Below are 21,695 nucleotides of genomic sequence, written 5' to 3' on the forward strand. Positions count from 1 at the left end.
TTGTATGTAGGTATGTTACACGATAACTCCGGTATTTGTAAACAGATTTTCATGATCCTTTTTTTATTGGAAAGATGCTACCTCCATAGTGGTCCCATTTAATTTTGAAGACCTATAAGGGTGGCTGAACACGCATTAAGTTTCATTTTTATAAATAGCGCCTAAATTTTATTATAAGGAGCAATTATTATAATGGTTGATATTGCTATTCTCCAAATCAAGGCGTTTTTCTCTCAATATACTTTGAGTAGTGAGAACAGATTTTTATTATCTCCTGTGTCAAGTTCCGTATAGTGGCGAACTAGGGGAAAAAATCCGGATTTGCGCACTTTCCGGTAACCGATTTCAATAATACTTGGTAATAAAATGTAATTCCACGTACTGTTGAGGTCGGTTAGGTCGGTTTTTTTAGTACTCTGTATTGACATTAATTTTAATTCATGTTTTTATATGTGTTTATTACTTTGATTATTTCCTATGTTTAATTTTTCGCTACACCATTACAGGGTACGTGTACTGTAAATTTTAATATGTATTTTACAAGATTGCTTATGAATAAATATTGAAATACTGAATACTGAAAAAATATAGTCGAATTGAAGACCTCCTCCTTTTTTAAAGTCGGTTAAAACAGTCCAGAATTGGTTATTTCTTTTTGAATTTTTAAACTACGACCAATCATTATCAAGATTCCATAGTGTTTCAAATTTAAATTATGAATGTGTGATAGTAATGTGGCTCAAGGAACTTCCATCGTTTTCTTCCGTGGTGTCCACTCAAGAAATCTTTTCCCCTATCGTTTATGGGTTATTATGATATGGCTAGGTTATCTAAGGGGAATAATCATTATAATAAATTACTTAGGGCATAGTCGTGTTTTATATTAATAAAAAAATATCACAGCACCAAAATCTCGTAAATTAAACCTTATCTTCACATATTTGGAGCTTTCGAGCTAAGTTTTCCCCGCACGAGTCTTTATTACCAGTCTTGGCCTACTTCGCTATTGTTTTTCAATGTAGCTATGAGACGCGGCTTACACAAAGAAGTTGCGACGACGTCGCATTCACATTGTCATGTCAAAACAATCGCATTCACTGTAATAAGTAAGAAAGCGAGATTTTCACACCTTTACAGAGACATTCGCACATGTTACAAACTCTCAATAAAACATAGATAAAAAAAGTTTACCGGAAAACGCTTTTTAGCTTACTACGCTTTTTAACGCTTAGTTTCACAAACAATCTTATTACGTTTGCTGCCTAAGTAAGATTCGGATGCAGTGCGCATTGTTAAAATGGGACGCGGTATGTTCTTGGTGGCAGAAATTAACAAGGAGCTCTGCTTACTTACGAGTTGCCCGGGAGGAGCGAATTAAATAAGTTGAGATGCTTAAATTGTTTTAAATTTCAAACAAAATATCTTTGCTTCGAGAGAAATTTATGTGAACGAGATGTGCACTTCATTTGATTGCGTTTGATTGGAATACGATTGCCGCTCGCTGCGTGGAATAGCGAGGCTTTGGTCAATTCTTATTCATATTTGAAGCGGCGACTTACTTTTTGTTGCTACTAAAAACCGAGCGTTTACTACACGCACCTCTGTCTATATCTAGTCTACTCTACTGCTATTGAATATCTAAATTATTACTCTCTAAATATAAACTGCTTCCGTGGCCGAGCTGTTACTATGCTGGTCTGCCACGCAGAGGTCCCGGGTTCAAGTAGCAGAAGACCTCCTTGTGAAATAGTTTATCCAGGGAAGTACTGCCACCTTACCTATTTCTGCCGCCAAGCTTAAGCAAACATTACTATATTAGCATTACTGTGTTCCGGTTTTGAAGTTTAAGGGTGCTGGGGAAATTACAGGCACATGAGACTTGTCAACTTATGGGTGACGGGCGCAATAGCACTGCCCCTCAGATCTTTGCGATTTTAAGCTTTGTTTTAGTTTGTCCCGTCACTTGATATTATATAAAAAAGTCCCCCGAGTGGACAGTGAAAACTCGGCTTCATTTGCGGTGGTCTATGTGTATGTCCATGGCACTCGCGGCACTGGGTTTCCCTAGTGCAAGGTTATGAGTGCGTGCATTAAAAAAAAGTTCGCTATTTCTTAATAAAAACAATAGAGTAATATAATCACTGTTCAATAGTTATAAACGGAATTTTTCCCACATAAACAAAACCGAATGAAAATCGAGATAGAACCTTTTATGCAAACATTGGCAAAACGCAGAACTAGATTGGGAAACAAATTGGAAACGGTATTGTACCAATAGACGTACCGAATTTGTCTGTTCCATGTTTGTCAAGCATTCTACCTCCAAATAATCAACAATATTGAGTTACATTTCAAGCAATCAAAATGTAACAATCAATATGATACCATTGTTATTCTATTTGATTCAAATTTGTGATTGGATTCATAAAAATATACAAAAGAATATTTATATTACCTTGGAATTCAACGGTCTGAATCAACGGAACAAATGGGGTGCATGTAGGGGGCCTGCCCTCCCAACGTATCCTGGGCAACAATTGACGAGTACCTTATATACTTTAAGAAGAAGAACAGAATATACAATAGTAGCCTGTGGAGGAGGCTAAACACACAAAGGGTAAGATGGAAAGCAAGTGGTAAGATACAAAAAAGCTCTGAATTAAAGAAACATATATATTTCAAAGACGTCATTTGTCATTAATTAATAATTGTCAATACCATAGATATATGAAAAAAGGGCAATACCATGGTACGAAACATGCAACTAAGTAAGTAATTAATCATAATTATGAGGTAACTGCGACTCGGAACATTTCGACCAGAATCAATGTAGAAATGTTCGTATTCAAAATTGATCCTACCAATCGAAGTTAAGGGAAGGGTTTACTGTTATCCGCTCACGCGATGCGCTCATCCTACCGCAAAATGGCGGCTATTTGGTTTCGCAAATTAGAAAAGCATTCAGTTTAAATACAAGTTTTTATAAATAAAAATTATTATTCTGCATTGCTAAATAAATACCCTCCGTACTACAACAAAAACATTTCAAATAAAATGCAGTAATACACCGCAAATCCTGCACTTAAAAAGCACTAATGAAATTTTTGGTGTACTTGGGTAAATATGATAATATTCCGATTGAGTGGTTCTAACGTTTACCATGAAATTACTCCTTAAAGTATAGTTTATAAACATTTATATTCAGGGTAAACTTAAAAAACGCTACTTACGGTATGTTTTCAATATATAAACACCGAAATCACCAGCCCAAACAATAATACACACGATTGTCGTGACGTATTTTTGAAGTTGTTTATTTTTTTTAAATGACAAACCCAGGCATTAAAAACTTTATGGTTTGCTAGAATAGTTACCGAAATAGCAATTAGTATTAGTTCTTTTACCTGTTATAACTTCGATATCCGATAAATCGGTATAAAATCACCATAGGCACCTCTAGGTGTGGTATGCGTCTACGGCTGCATGTATCGCGTGAGCGGTTATATTGAGGTGAAGGTAGAAGGAAAAAGTAAAAGAGGAAGATCAAGAATGGCGCACAGTGAACAAATAAAGAAGATATTAAAGTGAGCACTTAGAAAGAGGTGAAACAGCTGACTATGAACCGTGAGGAGTGGAAGAGGATACACCGACTGCAGTCTGGCTCTTGACTAGGACGATGATGATATGCCGCCACAGGGGTTTAAACCATCAACTTCTCAACCGAGAATCCATTCACCGGCTAGGTTACATAACATAAAGCCAGTCCCTGTATTTATCCCAAATATTCCACCGTTCCCAAGGTACACTGTCAGTAATGGAACGATGTTCGTCGTGTGCAAATCGAATTCAAATTTGTCACTGGGCATTAACGTCGATAGCGTGTTTGATGAATAATTAAACGAAAATGGCCCCCACGTAGGATATTCCGATGAGATCAAAATATTGTACTCGAAATAATAAATAAAATACATTTCTGGAACGTGTGCAGATTTTTAATTATATTGAAAAACCGCTGAAGAAAAATGTCATGAGAAATTCTTACTGAAGCGGAAGAGAAACTTATACTATTGACAGAAAAGTGAAGCTCCCAACCTCTCTAAGCATCGCTCATCCATAGTAACTACGACACTACTATAAAAAAAACAACTTAAAAATTTAAAAACAGTGTACTCAAAAGACACTCTGTAAAACAACTCGCCGAGATAATTTAACGAGCCTAAACACGATCGATCTATTGTAAGTAGTTGAAGAGTTGGGTAGTCTGCATTTGATTACATCATCATCATCATAATCCACAACCTGATTTCACCCACTGCTGGATATAGGCCTCCTGAAGTTTGTGCCATCCACCACAGTCCTGTGCTGGCAGCATCTTGACGCCGCGCGACGGGTACTATGTTGGCGAGCCACCTTGGAGCTGGGCGCTTGACACTTCTTTTGTCGTCATCTTGTCTTGATATATGTCCCGCATCCTGATTCGAGTTGCAGCATCCTGGACTTTCGGCAGTCGTCGGATCTCAACTTTAGGAACTCGGTCTACATGCCTAATGTCGAGCATGGCGGCGCTCCATGACCCTCTGTGCGACTCTCAACCTGTATAGTCTCCTGCGTGAGTGTCAATATCTCGGCACCATACGTCATGGTTCCACAGTATCTGATCAAAGATTGCAGCATCAGATCAAAGTTATCGGATTTCCAAAGTATACCAAATTTCAAATCGATCGGACGGAACTGGAAGTAACATAAATATTCATTTTATGACTGAGATCACTACAGTAATAAAAAGCTGACGATCTTTAACAGCTGAACAATGATCATCAAACATAGCTGGAACCATTCCGTTTAAATAAGAACCGCTTTAAAATCTGTTCATCCGTTTGGGAGTTTCAATGTTATAGACTTAACAGATACACATACAGCTGTGCATTGAGCACAGTGGCCTGAGCATTAAATAGTACGCTCTAAACGGTAATAACTCCGTGCAGGACGGGGGTGGGAGTCGTCGCGGAGGACGATTGCATGTTTGAACTTATTCAACCAAATACAGATGGGAACTTTTGAGCCGGCCACGTTACGGGGTGGGATTTTTTTAGGCTAGATTAGTTTTTAAATTAAAAATCTCTTGCAAATACCTACCTGCAAGCAACGACAATTATCAGTTATTTTATACTTAAATAGGAGAAATCTAAATTTAAAATGACTTAACTAGTTTCATAAATGAGGTTGTTAATATTTTCAAAATAACGCTGTATAAAGTTTTTTCTGTCCCGGAAAACGGCTTTGTTGGATGATCGACGTATCCAAGTTCCCATGACTGATGTCCTCGGTTACATAACACAGTGAAACTCAACAAAGGTCAATGCATGACAGACCTATGTTGTTTAGTTTGCGCAAAGACTCGTCTAACACGTGAATGTGTTTGCAGTAACCCAACGCGGTTTGCGCGAGCACTCAACCTGTCTGCAAACGAGACCTCATTTCATCCGGGGTGAGTTTATGGTCCTTGACATGTTTGCTCTTCTTGCTTTTTTAAGAAATGCTTTTTGTTCTTTCTTCAAAAACTTTACATCGGGTCGACCAACGTTCAATACCCTTATTGTGTGTCTAGTAGCAATTTATTAAACATCCACAAATATAAAAGTCAATGGTATGTATCGCCACAGGTATTCCCTTATTTTGTTACACATTTTAAGTTTAGGTTACGAAGTCAAAGCTCAGTGGTCAGGTATGACAGAAGGCACCAGAAAATCTTTACCAAGCATCGCATTATCAACGCATCACCTACTCTTACTTAAAAAATCTGTGTAGTGTGTTTTTATTCTTTAACGTAGTCTGTCTAGAGTCGAATTTTGTTGATGCTTGGATCTATTCTTATTATGTGTATAATTATATTATAATACTAATTACATTACATAACATTAAATCCTCTTTACAGTCATAACTTACACTTACAGCTGTAATTATATTCACATTTGTTCATGCATTTATATGTCAAACAGGTTATTTTAAATGCACTATTTACACTTTACTATGTATATTATTATTGTCAATGTATAACTTTACTCATAGTCGTTATATTTTTGCTTTCTAATAACTTAATCCCGCTCGTTGGTTCTGACTGAAAACCAGCGCCTTAGGAAACTTTGGCATATGCTGAGTCAGCGCCGTTTCACTGCTATGACAATCATGTTTTGTTTTTTCTTTTATGCTTAATCTGTATTTGTGTTATATCAGTGAATAAAGTGTTTATCTATCTATCTATCTATCATCATAAAAGAAACCTTCAATGAAATAACGGCTGAATCCACAACTTGGAAGTACAACCTAATAGACCACTTTGCGTCTATATAACTATTTTCTTTTGTTAAAACCAAGCCATCATGTATGAGCTATAGCAACACAATAGGCGTGTAAAGCAAATACAAAGTCAACAAGCTCGCTGGCCGCCATCCAACTCCAACCACGTCGTGTCAAGGTTCCCCATTTATCGGAGAGTTAAAACCTTTGTTTCTTGAATTATTTTCTAAACCATTAAATAGCATAATAAAAGATGATAGTCCCCAGGTTGACACTGCCTTATACATTCTCATAAAAACCAAATGCTGTCTTTGTGGAGCGAATAAATGATGGATGTACAATGGCGAAAGAGATGTAAAAGAACCGACGTGGAAGGCAGCATTGGAAAAGGACGTCCACGAAAGACGTCTGCAGATCAAATCGAGAATGTTCTTATGAAAGCTCAAGGGCATTACTTAAAAAATAAGAAGGTTTGTATAAAAATATTGATGAACTTAAATGAAGCAATAATAATAATAGGTTTGTCAGGATCGTGTAAAGAAGCGATCGACAGACTTTGCCCACCCCAATGGGACTCCAAAGACGTGATAGCATTTCACAAAGTACTTATTGGGCAAGTTTGCCTATGGGCCTTCGAATAGTTTAATAAACCTTGTCCAACATAGGAACAACAACAATTACATTTGTTTTATGATACTAATTGAGGAGACGAGAAGTCATCCATCTAGTGGTAAGCGACACACCAGTCTGTAAGCGTAACGTGACATTAATTTACTGTAATCTGTTAGAAAACTAAGGTTGTTTCATTAAGAATTAGTTTTATCGAAATAAGAAATATATCGATATAATCATCATTGAATCAACGGAACGCTAACGGGTGGTCGGCATTACGAATAATCTCAGTACAGAGTACTAAAAAAACCGACCTCAAAAGTACGCGGAATTACATATAAGTACCACGTTTTATTGAAATCCGTTACTGGAAAGTGCGCAAACCCGGATTCATACTCTAGTTCGCCACTATACGAGACTAAACACAGGAGATAATAATAATCGGTTCTCACGTGTTACATTTCTCAATGTGTTAAATTTGAATTACCTAACGTAAAATCGACTAGTCCAAGCATAGAAATAAACGGAGAAAAGTTAGACCTTGTTAATAAAGCAGTCTTCTTGGGAGTGACCTTAGATAGTAAACTTCAATGGTTTCCACATATAGCTTCCCTGGCCAGCAGATTAAGCTCCGCTGCATACGCAGTCCGCAGAATATGTGAGCTTACCGATGTTAGTACTGCTAGACTAGTTTACTTTAGTTACTTCCATAGTATTATGTCCTACGGGATTCTCATGTGGGGTAAAGCAGCAGATATTCAAACCATGTTTATATGCAAAATCGAGCGATTCGTTCTGTGTACCGTCTAGGCTCTCGGGTTTCTCTCAGAGAAAAGTTTAAGGAGACGAGAGAGAGAAGGAGTGATATCATGACTGTGGCATCACAGTACATTTACTCAAATATTTTATATGCCCGTAAAAATATACATAACTTCAATAAGGAACAAGATATCCATAATATTAACCTTAGAGCTAAGTCCAAACTCATGGTACCACGCCCAAGGAGCACACTTTATACGCCTTGTAACTATTATATATATCTATAAACACTCTTAATATGGTATAGATTTAGATAATAGTTCTTTAAAAATGGTTTTAGAAAAAAGAAATTGTTCTTATAGACTTATTTCACTCAAGTCAAAATTTTAAAACCGTCTTAATACCAAACAACTTAATTAAGTGTAATCTCTCTTAAGATTTACTCTTATAGTCCTTATTTTAAGTTCATCTGTTGAAGAACTGATTGTTTTTAGTAAAATTGTTCTATACACATCCAGTAAAGTCTATTAATACTCTAAAAATTAGTGTTCTTAAATTTATTCTAGATATATTTAATTTATAGACATTCTATAGTGTTTGTACTAAGGACAAACACGTTATAGCGCATTTTCAGTAGATTTTATTTTAAAAAACACTACAATTAGGGTTTTTACTCTACTGGACGTTGTAAGAGTTCATGCAAAATGGATAAAGTAAAAAATATTATAATCTCAGTACAGACTACTAAGAAAACCGACCTAAAAAGTAAGTGGAATTACGTCTATTTGCCAAGTTTTATTGAAATATCCTCTAGTTCGCCACTATACAGGACTTGACACGGGAGATAATAAAAATCGGTTCTCACTACTCAAAGTATATTAAGAAAAAAACGCCTTGAAACGGAGAAATACCAAAATCAACCATTAAAATAATTGCTCCTAAATTAAAGTTTAGACGCTATTTATAAAAATGAATCTTCATGCGTGAACAGCCACCCTTAGAGGTGGCTGATTTTCTTCAAAATGAAATGGGACCACTATGGAAGTACCCCCTTTCCAACAAAAAAAGAATCATGAAAATCGGTTCACAAATACCGGAGTTATCGCGTAACGTACATGCAAAAAAAACAACCAGTCGAATTGAGAACCACCTCCTTTTTTTGAAATCGGTTAAAAACGTCATTGATTGGAATCAGATATACTAAATCTATGACTAGAATAGACGTGGTTTTGTTTTGTTTGAATTTATAGTGAAAGATCTTATAATGCAATTTATAACAGTCACTGGAGTCTTATTTCTTTGTCTAATATGAAAACCTTACATGTCCAAAACAGTTGTAGTGCAGTTTAGAGTTTAAAATCGTAAACGAGATATAAGTCGAAAAATCCTATGTGCCAGTAATTTCACAAGCACCCTTACAGCGGCAGGAATAGGTAAGGTGGCAGTACTTCCCTGGACGAACACTTTCACAAGGACCTTTATAGCTACTATTACATATTTACCACTATCTTCGCACTAACCAAGCCTGTATCATCGACACATAAATGACACAAACGTTAGCACCAAAACACCGTTGAATATAATGTATTTCAACTAAACCAAGCAACCAGGTTTTGCAATGTTATTTATGCTTTCATTCTGTTCCCGATATCCAATACCCTTCGGTAAATACCCCGGGACAATACAGCGTGACATTAACGCGAGTAAATACCAACCGAATACATAGCTACATGATGCAAAATATATTGCTAAATGCCGCACATTGTTCGGGTGCGCGATCCGTAGGCTAATGGAGCCAGCACAACATTTTTTTACATTCTTGATTTGTTTGCGAGTTTTCTTAGCCTTCAAGAAACTCGTGTAAGTGTCGATATCCGCACATGGAACTAATTACTGTCGTAACCCAAAAATGGTGGAATTGAGAAAACATGATTTGAAAATGAAACAATTTGTAACTTTTTTATAACAAAAAACCAACCTTAAAAGTTCTATTGAAATCTTCTATTCTATTGAAGTTTTATTGAAATCTGGTTTTCACAATTCCATCTTTTTTCAGTGACGACAGTATTTAGTTTCATTTGTAATATTGTGGTGTTAACTTTGGTCTCTTTTAGTTCAAACCAGTGTACTCTGTTCATTTATTCACTTCTTGTAACTAACGTTTTCAGGAAATGACCTTTAAGCGGTTGGACAAATGTTTAATCAATACATTGTCGAAGAAGAGACACAACCCTTAAGAAACATGTTAAGTCCCTTTCTTATTCTTATCGTATCGATGGCATGCATTATAATGTGTGACATCGTGGTGTAAGCATTTGCCAATCGGTATAAAATACTCGCCGATTGTTGTCCAGGTTACGACAGACGTACAAAAATACCCCCGTGAAATCCCCCACCAAATTGGGTCAGCACAACTGACTCTAAAGAACACACGTGTGCAAAACTAGGACTTCAAATGAATTGATGATAATTACGTAAACACGTAAGTAATTCTCAAATTACTTATGTAACGCCATTTTCTACACTACGCCAGTATTTGTTAAGGCTAAGGCCAAAACGACAAGAGACACGATTTCACGGACATCCTAAGGGCATCCAAAAAACCGAACGCCACTCGAAAATACCCGAGCGATTCTCAAGGTGATAAGGTTACAAACATTTACGACTGAAGCATTTACGAGCGATTTAGAAAATGTCGACTGAACGACGGTAATTTTGAGAATAATGAACGCTGTTTTAAAGAATGTATGCGTTTTTTTCATCAGCTTCTGTGATATTCTGCAACGACGTAAACCATTTTCTGCATTACCTGATTAGGAGAGTAACAGCATTTGCGCACTACGTATCAGTTCCGAATCCATGATCGGAAATGTCACAGGGATAATTTTATCCCTAGGTGTACAAGCGATATTTATATTTTTTCGGATTCTATTTACAAAGCGAATTATCTCTAAGGTTGCAAAGTTTCTTAGACGCATAAAGTGTAATGCAGTCTGTTTGTCAAGACCAAAAAGCATCCATATATTAAGTGGTGCGTATGTTCATGTAATTGGAAATATGCCTACGAAGTTTGTTGTTATTATTGGTACAAAGATCGAACGAACACAAAGAAAGATGCCGTCGATTCGACTGGATTCGAAACAGCGATCTCTCTATACAGGGGCTATCGTACTCCCAACTGAGCTGAGAGAAGGAGGAGCCTTACAAATTTTGTAGCAGTTGAACTCCTTGTGAAAGAATTTGTCCAGGGAAGAACTGCCAGCTTATCTATTTCTGCTGCCAAGTGTGCATTACTGCGTTCCGGTTTGGAAGGGTAAGGGTGCTGGTGAAATTATAGGTAAATGGGACTTGTCAACTTATGACTCAGGGTGACGAGCACAGTGACAGTGCCCCTAAGATCTTTGCAATTAAAAGCTCTAAGTGGCACTGCCGCTGGTTATGGACAGGTGTGTCGTTTACCATCAGGCGCACGTCGTGTTTGCCCCGTCCCTTGGTATTATAAAAGAAAATCTCTATATGCTTGTTGTAGAATTTTGTTTTTGCTTTTCTTCATACAGCCAGGTACATAATAAAACATCGTAATATTGAACAAAATCAATACATACAATATTGCCTCCCAAATTTGGAATCCAAGATACCAAGTTTATGTTAACAGAATAGAACTAGTTCAAAGTAAATTTATTAATGTTTTGTGCTATAATATGGGTATATTTTATAATACATCCGAGCATCCTCGTCATCGTTGGAATCAGTAACTTTACCACCAAAGAGTAGAGGAATTATATATAAGTATATAAGTGGTATAATTCCTCTAGTATTTGGGATTTGTCGTTGTTAAGACTTCTTAACAACGACACTGTCGACGTTGATAAATGTTACGCGCCCGTGATTATGTTTAAATGCATCGATCGCGTCTTCTCGTGTATTCGTCTCGAATATTCATTGCCTTGTAAACACAAGGCAACGAATATTTGGCACTTGCTCAGCATTTGATTTGTTGAGCTTGTACCTCCTGTCAAACTCGTTACATAAATGAATTACATATGATAGTCGTCATGGTAAGTGGTTTGCTCCCCAGTTTCGTGGTGTCTCCATCTCTGACGTCCCGAGTGCTATCCGTTCTATCCCAGCCGAATCAATGTACAAAAACTTTTCTGTATTGTCTCTGACCTGAGTCTTTGTAGTACCGTCGTTGTTTCCGATTTTCGTAAGACACTTTAGCTACTTACTTTGGAACCAGAGCCACGTATATGACGTTGTCTAATATATAAAAAATATGGTAGACTTACAGAGATTACTGGAGAATGTTTAGTTTTAAAAGCATTAAGCAATCATACCTGATGATACGAACTCTGGAAACATGGCACATACTCAGTTAGTAAAGTGAGGGATATTCACACTATCACACTAATTTCCTGGTCTCAAATTAGGCCATATATCAAGAATACCCAGACCTGAAAAAAATTTAGAAAAGTTCTTTTTCCAAATTAATCCCACCGGGAATCAGACTCGAGACTTTCTCGTGCTGGGCAAACCACTATCGAGGCCACCGAGGTCGTAAATGGACGATTTGACCCAGCATTTTTTGGAAATAAAAAAATTCACACTTACCAAGCATGTTAAATCCGTTAATGCCGAAAAGTGCCGCGTCGCCCTGGCCTCCCGGGAACACGTAGAGCGTGGGGTGGCTAAAACGGATATTGCCGACCACATCGCTCGACACCAGGAGTTGCTCCAGGCTGGCGGGCACGATGTACGGCTCTAGGTAAGCTGAAAACAATGAACAAGTTTTAAGGTGAGAATCTACATTTCAGGATGTATTCTTAACTGACTTGAAAAAAGGAGAAGGCTTTCAATTCGTCTGTATTTTTTGTTTGAGATAGAGAGAGATTTGTGTACGCGCAACTTTGTGTAACGCGATTTTTTAAGTTTTTTAAGTTTTAAGTTGGAAAGGGAATACTACAGCAGTGGTTCTGTTAAAAATTGAAGAAAGTTTTTCACCTCTTATTGAATTTCACGTACTTTCCGTTAACCGATTTTAATAAAACTTGTCAATTAAAATAAAACAGCGAAACCGGATAAGCAAACTTTTGACGGCGGTTTATTTTTTCATAAAAAAGTTATAATTATGGTTATTATCTGAAATTAGATATAATATCTAAATAGTTCTTTTATAACCCTTATACATTACATGTATGAACTAAAGATACAACATCAAAAACTCGGTAAAGATATTCGAAGAAGAAAATAAAAGAATAAATTAAAAAGCAGTAAATGTATAACATTCGCAATTGGAATGATTAATGTTGGTTGTAGAACTGTGCCCTGTGGCAATCCATTAAAAGTTTCTGGAGTATTCAGTATTTACGATTTTATATAACAACGTTTTAAATCACAGAGCAAATGATAAAACAATTCAAAGTAAAGCCGTTGCTAGGGTTCAGGACCGTACCTTGGGGTGTACTTTTGAATTTGACTGGAATGCATTTCCATTTTACTGCTGTAGGTGAGAGGTAACTTTTGATGCCAAATATTAATATTTACTACAGAGCGTTTTAAAGAGAATGCAGCTCTTAATTAAGCATTTAAAATCAATCATCATCATCATCACATCAGCCGGAAGACGTCCACTACTGAACATAGCTCCCCCAAAGATTTTCAGACTAGCCGGTCGAACGCGACGTGTTTCCATCGTTTAGCCGCCGCCCTTACCAGGGGATCTAGTCCCGTTCTCCAGCTGACATTCGTCCGAAACCATAGTGTCCAATGAGTAATACCCGACTGAATCAAAAGATAATGTCAAGTATAAAGCTTCATTCGCATCATACGTCTTTTAATTGGGTTGAGTATTACATATAATAACAGTATACTGTAATTGTTTCGGTCGGATGACCAGACCTCCCTACAGGGGGTCGTCCTATTGAACACCTTCCGGTTCGTGACTTCCATTCGAGAACGATTCTGCCCCTACTTCCGCCAGTTCTACGAGCTATGTGCCCTGCTCACTGCCACTTCACCTTGCTAATCCTTTGAACTATGTTGGAGACTTTCGTTCTTCTAGACGAAACTTCTCGGTAAAGAGCTTTCAGTTTCCCTTGTTGAAACCTGTTAAACTACTTATAGTTTGTAATAGTTAAAATAATGAAATAGGCTTCGAGTTTTAGAGCTATATGAGGATAGTATCAATTTTGACCAAGTCGAGTGGTTTGCAAACCGGTTTTTATGATGTCGCTATCTCTGAAGTCCCGTATTCGATTCCCAACAGGAACAACGTAGAAAAACTTACTTTTCCATATAGTCTCGGGGATGGGTGTTTGTGGTACCGTCGATGTTTCCAATTCCTTTAGTTACTTACTTCGGAATCAGAGCAACGAATGTGATATTTTCTAATATTTATTCATCACCATCATATCAGCCGGAGGACGTCCACTGCTCAACACATGCCTCCCCTAAATATTTACAGACTAGTCGATCGAACGCGGCGTGCGTCCACCGGTTACCAGCCGTCATTACCAGGTCATCCGTCCATCTAATGGGTCCCATTGAACACCTTCCGGTTCGTGGTCTCCATTAGAGAACTTTCTACCTCAACGACGGTCAGGTTTTCTACGGATCTCCTCATCTCTGGTTCGATCACGCAGAGAAACGTCGATCATCGCTCGCTCCATAGCTCGTTGAGTGAGAATGAGCTTTTTTATGAGGCCCATAGTAAGCGACCACGTCTTAGAGCCGTAGGTCATCGCTTAAAATCAATGTTAAGGTAAAATAAAATATGTTAAATAAAAACCAAACGGCGACAAAACTTACTGTCTTTTACCATTGCTTGATTATAAATTTTAAAATATGGAGTTAAGCTTTTTTATTCTGTACTTACAGACAATATACAAGATCATTGCCTAGAGAGTTGTCGTTTATTTTGACGTAATAAAAGACAGAGTAACAAACAAGTTTTTGTCCTTAATTATTGTCAAATTTAAGTATTTATGTACGAAGTTTCGTTAGAAAATTTACTCGAAGTTGTGAAAGTAATAATTGAAGCTTTAAGTAGAAAAGACACGAAACGGATGTAGGCTTTAGAAATTTAAGTAGATGAATATTCGGAGAAATAAATTTCCAATTAGAACCCAATTAAATATTAATTTTGTAACTAGTGTCTAATAATAATAACTATAATTTATTTATATTCTAGAATTATTCCTCAAAAACCTTTCGCAGATTTTAATAATTTTTTTGACAATTAATGTGTTTTAAGGCACTTGGTAAATAAATTTACCGCCTTTGGGATGAAATTTCTTTAAGGATTCTATTAAAGATTTTAATAGCCTTTACAGACGGTCTGTACATTTGTAATTTCGAACTAGGTAGTGCCAATCTATTTTTATGTCTGAGGTTTAACGGTTTAGTTTATTTTGCTTTAGCGAAGAAATGTTTATCTTTTAGTCCTTAGGCCTTGAACATACTGCTACTTAGCCGCCTACATGAGAAGCTATGACATTCAACCCCTCTTACCTGCCACGGGGATAAAATTTTATTTATTCAATTTAGTCCTAATTTTAATTTTGAAGCTTTTAATATATTTTTTATACCTTGCTTCACTAAAACATTAACAGTACGAGCACATTAAAGAACTTTTATAAGCTTTGAACATGGAGCATTAAGAATGCTTCTATTCAATGCCGTCTTGAAGAGGGCATTAAATAGAAGCGGTTAAAGTTTCTTTGAAAAGAAGAACTAACTAAATGGTTTTATCTAAAGGAATGCATTTGTGAATAGGTTTGCACATTGCAACGGACATGTTTTCTTTATTTTGTATGCTTGTCAAGAGAGTTTGATTAAACGGAATATTGTATGGAATTGTAGCACTGCTTTAAGAAAGGTCCTTGTGTTGAATAATTACTGTGATAAGTTTTGCTGGTTAATAATTTAGTTAAATAGGAGGCAAACGAAGAGACGAACCACTTAATCTGCAACCAGTTTTTGAGACACCTGTTGGCTACTTTTCCAAGAACCTCATGTCATAACACAAAGGAAATACTTCAGGAAGGAGATAATCCTCATCTTGCAAGTTCGAGGAAGGAACGAACGTGACGCCCGCGTGGGTTTTACTAGGCGTCATCGTGGTGGGGATGGGCTCTACTCCCTTTGCGGGAGGTGCGATGGTGAAAACGTGATGGTGGCACCAGTTCGAAAAGCTTGACAGACATAATTGTGTGACAGATGATGTAGTAACTAGGGTAAAAAAGTCAATATTTCAATGATTTGGTCATATGAAAATAATGGATGTTGATGCAATAAGAACGCCAATTTATAATGTGAATTTGGATGGAAATGTGAAGAGAGATGGACTTCGGTGTATGCGTCTGAACTAAAAAACCAAATCCAAAAATAAACTGACGAGTGCAAAAAAGCTATATGTGGAGAGGAAGTGGACTATACTTATTGGGTATTCACAACTTTTCACCTGTGTTTCACAAATAAATTTTATGAGATATCAAGTGATGGGACGGACAAGTCGTACGCCTGGTGTTAAGTGACACGCATGTCCATAGTTGTTGCAGTGCCACCCAGAGCTTTAAATGGCAAAGATGTGAGGGACACTGCCAATGCGCCTGTCACCCTGAGATATAAGTTGACAAGTTTCATGTGCCCAAAAGCTTCACATCACAGAAGTAGGTAAAGTGGCAGTACTTCCCAGGACGAACTCGTTTACAAGGAGCTCTACTGCTGCTAAAATGAATTATGAAAGCGAAAAACATAGCATGTCTATAGTCTCTGTCAATGCTAGTGGGAAACATATATTTTATAGGATATATCACGGAGAGTGTGCGATGAAATCTCACGGTTTAATTCCGCCTTACCCTTTCCATCACCGGGGGACAAGGCGTAGGCTTGGGTTCCACCCGTATGTTGTGGATATTCCAAAGATTCGCACGAAGCGTTATGTATCCACATATATATGGCGAACGGCTATGGAGTGAAATTCCCTGCCTGCAGACTTGTTTCGTGAGCGTTACAACTTGGGCCTTTTCAAGGCGAGAGTGGATAGGCATTTTTTAGGTGTGCATGCTCCATCGTCGACCTCATCGTTCACGTTCCATCAGGTGAGACAGAGGTCAATTTTTTTTATAAAAGGCCGTAAGAGACACGTTGAAGAATTTACCCTCATCAATGACTCTTACAGCCAAGAATTAAATAAAAAATGTTCGTGAATTTATAATAGGCTTATTCACGCTATTATTTTTACTTTCCATGTCACTTACACAAAATGTCTGTATTGTCTATGTGAGTTCGTTTATAAATAAAGCATTGACTGCATTCATTTTATATGACAACCTTGCCAATGATCATAGTGTCACGGATTCGCTCTGGACCTTTTGGAGGGAAAAGTGTAGTTTTTATTTTGACTTTCAATTATTTTGTGAAATCTAGTTTAAAATGGAATAGGATAGTGCTATGGTGCCTTAATCGAAGATTAAAACGCGAAATTATACGAATCTCGAACTAAAATACCCGTATCGGCCCGTTCTAAGTTTCTCTAATCCCGAGTCAATCCAAACACGCCGCCTCAAATTGCCTATCCTCTTCGTGGCGGCCATATTTACAGAAAAACTTATTTTTATGTTTTTGGCTGAAGGACTTTGTTTCCATGGCCAGAAATAAATTAATAAAAAAAAAATCATAGTGTCACATAAACTATGTTAGATGGCTAAATAAATTGAACACAACCACGAACGATGAACGGCAGCAGCGCCACCCCCTCTCTGACTTCACCCAGTGTGAGTTGTTAAACTGAATGACGTGACATTTGTAGACTAGTTATGTAAACTAACAATCACTAACATTAGTTGATTGATAGTTATGTGGTTGTGATTAATATGTGAACCGTAAATGCCTAGTAATTTATTTAATAATTACTTATCGAGTTCTTAGGTTTTCGCGATTGTTACACATAGGAAATGAAACTATTTTTCCGAATTTAGATCGCGTATATTTGTTTTTTCGGTGGGACTCGAACCCGCGTCTATGGTGCGTCGTAACATAGTTCTAACCATCGGGTCCAGTTATTGAGTCGTCGGAATTCTGCTATCTGTTTTTGTTATAGATCTTTGTACTGACTTTTCGGCATTCGGCGCCACACACATTTAGTGGGAAATTTTTGAATAACCTTCTCACCGCAGCCGATACCTTTACAGGTATTGCAACTGACGCAGATGTCGCTATTCGATGAAATGTACTTATTGAGATTTTTTTTTTAATTAACTCCACTAATTCTGTGAAATTTTTTTTTTCTATGTATGCATAACCGTAATAATTACTTATTAATGCAAAGATTGAACACAAAAAAAAATAATCCGATCTGACACGACTCAAACATTTTGTGTCTGTAATAAACCAGTCTATTGGTTGTAATTGTATCAGCATTGTCGTCTGTTAGCGATCCATTGAAAATCGGCGTCGAAGCACACGCAGTGTGACGACAGCAAGCTGAGTGGATGACGGATTCCGTAGCAACACAGCATGCACACTTTATGGCTTATCATAGTCATTTGCTTTTTGTTTTTGTGTCATTTGTGTGTATAATAATCAAATGTTTTGTTTTACTCTTTTTTTATTTCAATTTGTTTTCAATGTTATAATTGGACGTAGTTAAGCAAAAAGGATGCAATCCACAAAATTATCAAAAAATGAGTTTTATGTATCAAACGGTTTCTAAAGTCTAACCTCTTAGATCAGCCAAAAAATCCAACATATAAACATAAATAAATATCTCTGGAGTTACATAACATTATAAGTTTTGAAAATAAGACAAGTGTGAGAAACAGTTTTAAACTTCAAACTGCCATATCTCGAAAGTGCCTGGATGTGGATTTGATCCTTTTTTAAAACGAGCTTTTTTATAGAGACAGTCTGTAAGTTGTATCTATATCCATTTGCGAAATTGAATTTCTTGACAATGTTACTTTATAGTATTGATTCGTCATCGTAGATGGAATATGATACACAATACATAAGAAATGTCACTCGGTGATATCACTTTAATACGTGGGGCGCACTATAAGTTTCCGGAATTAATGAGAAAATATACTTTAATGGTCAGAAATGAATTTATTATTTCTCAAAATATTCTCCGTTAGCGTTAATGCACTTTTTCATACGAATGAACCAATTTTGAAAACATTTATGTCACTCTTCTGTGACAATCTCTGAAACATATTTTTCATACTCTTCGACAAAGTTTTTAGGTGATGAAAATCGTTGACCGCGTAACTGGTTCTTAATTTTTGGAAATAAATAAAAGTCACAAGGTGCCAGGTCGGGACTGTACGCGGGAAGGCTCATAAGGTCAACGTTATTCACCTTCAAAAATTCATTTATCTGTCTGGTCGTGTGACAGCTGGCATTATCGTGGTGCAAGATGATACGGCGTTTACGGTTATTTTTACGGAGTTTGTCTATAACTTCCGGCAAATAAATGGTCGTGTACCAGTCACTATTTCCGGTACAATGATTCTCCAAAGCAACAGTAGACACGTGTTCTGTTTTATTAATAATCTCAGTCTCTTTCATAAGTAGCTCTACTGCTACTATATTATTTAATATAAACAAATATTATAAATAATAAATGTGAACAAACATCTATTTAAATAATCTCAGTACAGAGTACTAAAAAAACCGACCTCACAAGTACGTGGAATTACGTCTATTTGCTAAATTTCATTGAAATATCCTCTAGTTCGCCACTATACAGGACTTGATACTGGAGATAGTAAAAATAGGTTCTCACTACGACACTATTCAAAGTATTTCGAGAGAAAAACGCCTTGAATTGGAGAAATAGCAAAATCAACTAAATAATTGCTAAAAGTAATTGCTCCTAAATTAAAGTTAGGCGCTATTTATAAAAATGAATCTTCATGCGTGATCAGCCACCCTTTGAGGTGAATGATTTTCTTCAAAATGAAATGGGACCACTATGGAAGTACCCCCTTTCCAACAAAAAAAAGAATCGTGAAAATCGGTTTACAAATACCGGAACTATCGCGTAACCTACATACAAAAAAAAACACAAAAAAAGAACATACAGTCGAATTGAGAACTTCCTCCTTTTTTGAAGTCGGTTAAAAAAAGAAGCAATCATCCGCTTAGAGACACTTTCCTCGAGCGCCACTTTGGTTGGTTTCGGCTCATCTCGAAAGACCTATACGCTCGATTGCTGCTTTGTTTTGGGATCGTAACTATAAATCCATGTTTCGTCATCTGTTACTATGTCCCACGCCAAATATGACGCCCCTTCGTTGAATCTGGTAAGCATGGCATTGCATCAAGTGACGCGATCCGTTTTTTGAGCCTCAGTCAAATTGTGTGGGATCCACCCAGAGTACAGCTTTTTCACACCCAAATGTTTGTGTAGTATGATGTATCCGGTTTTTGAAAAATGTCAAAATGACTTACATAGAGAAGATGGCTACCTGTATTACGTGGTTACATGTGCGAGCAATAAAAAGTGATTTAAAAGCAATAAAAGCGAGCATTTTATTTTAGAAATGTGTTCTACGACACACTAACCACGGCGGAAAGGTATAATTTTCATTTCAGTTTCTTCGACAACATGGCGTCGATTTCATTCAAGGTGAATGAGGACGACGATATTTCTTGTTTTTTGGAGCGTATGGAACAACATTTCACGGCGAACCAAATACCAAAAGAAAGACAATTATCTACTTTACTTATTTCACTTAATGAAAATGTGTACAAAATTCTCAAGAACAAAGACAAAACGTACACTGAGATTGAAGAGGCGTTGATGCTGCATTTCCAAAAAAGGATTTCCTATTTTAGAAAACGTATATACTTTTATACCCTTAAACAAGGAGATGGCAAGTCCATATCTCATTGGTATGCCCAAGTCAAGGAGGCAGCGGCAGAGTGCAATTTCGGGCAAGGAATACAGGTACGAGTAAAGGATAGATTCATAACTGGTTTAAAGTCTGGAGCCATACAGGACAGATTATGCGAAGAACCAACTACTAAAGAAATTAAAAATTTATTAGAAATTGCTTTGAATAGGGAAGCGGCTTGTAAACAGCAACATTCCTCAATTACATAAGGTGACAACAGTGTCTTCTGGAATGCCATATAAGAGTGAAAATTTTAAAAAGGGTACGAGTAAAAGCATTTCAAATAAGGACGTATTAAAATGTATCCACTGCGGTAAGTCAAATCATTCGTTTGCACATACAAGACGTATAAATGTAAAAATTGTAAGAAAATTGGCCATTTGTCAGCAGTATAAAAGAGCAAACCAACAAATAATTTAAATATTCAAGAACAAGAAGGACATTGCATTGATATTTTTACCGTAACACCAACAAAACAAAGCAACTGTAACTATGTATCACCATTTATTTTACGATGTAATGGGAATTCAATTCCAATTATTATGGAGCTGGATACTGGAGCAGCAGTTTCTTGTGCTCCTGAAGATATTTACGAATAAAAATTTACAAACATTATGTTAAAGCCCACACAATTAGAGTTGAAAACATATAATGGACAAATTGTAAAGCCTTTGGGAAAAATGTCAGTCTTATTACAATATCAAGGCAAACAATGTAATTGTGATCTATTAGTAGTTAAAAACGGATGTAAAGCTTATTTAGGCGTGATCTAATTGAGATTTTTCAGTTACAAAACAACAATTTAATTAACTCTGTAACCAAAAATAAAGACAAGTTGGATAACATTTTACAATAATTTTCAGTGGTATTCAAAAAAGAACTTGGGAGTTATTAAGGGAGAGTCAGTTCAATTAGAATTAATTGAAAATGCTAAGCCTGTTTTTACAAAACCAAGACCTATTCCTTATGCTTTTAAGGACAAAGCTAACAAAGAATTAACAAAGTTAGAAAAGGAGGGAGTGATGACTAAAATAGAAACTTCCGCATGGGGTACACCTTTAGTTCCTGTGGTGAAGGAAAATGGTTAGTTAAGGTTGTGTGCAGATTACAAAATTACAGTAAATAAAC

At 36.7% G+C, this 21,695-nt stretch overlaps 1 protein-coding gene across 1 annotated transcript in view; it reads right to left on the reverse strand.

Moving 5' to 3' along the window:
- Positions 1 to 12,205: 12,205 nt before the first annotated feature.
- The window catches only part of LOC113228311 (microtubule-associated protein futsch-like), a 272,380-nt gene continuing 262,890 nt past the window's right edge, over positions 12,206 to 21,695 (reverse strand). Inside the window, exon 5 of the mRNA XM_026461571.1 lies at positions 12,206 to 12,438. Within this exon, the coding sequence (XP_026317356.1) occupies positions 12,206 to 12,438 (233 nt within the window). The remainder of the gene's footprint in view (positions 12,439 to 21,695) is intronic.

The sequence above is a fragment of the Hyposmocoma kahamanoa genome, unplaced genomic scaffold (genome assembly GCF_003589595.1).
Source record: "Hyposmocoma kahamanoa isolate Upper Pololo Valley unplaced genomic scaffold, ASM358959v1 226, whole genome shotgun sequence".
Lineage (NCBI taxonomy): Eukaryota > Metazoa > Arthropoda > Insecta > Lepidoptera > Cosmopterigidae > Hyposmocoma > Hyposmocoma kahamanoa.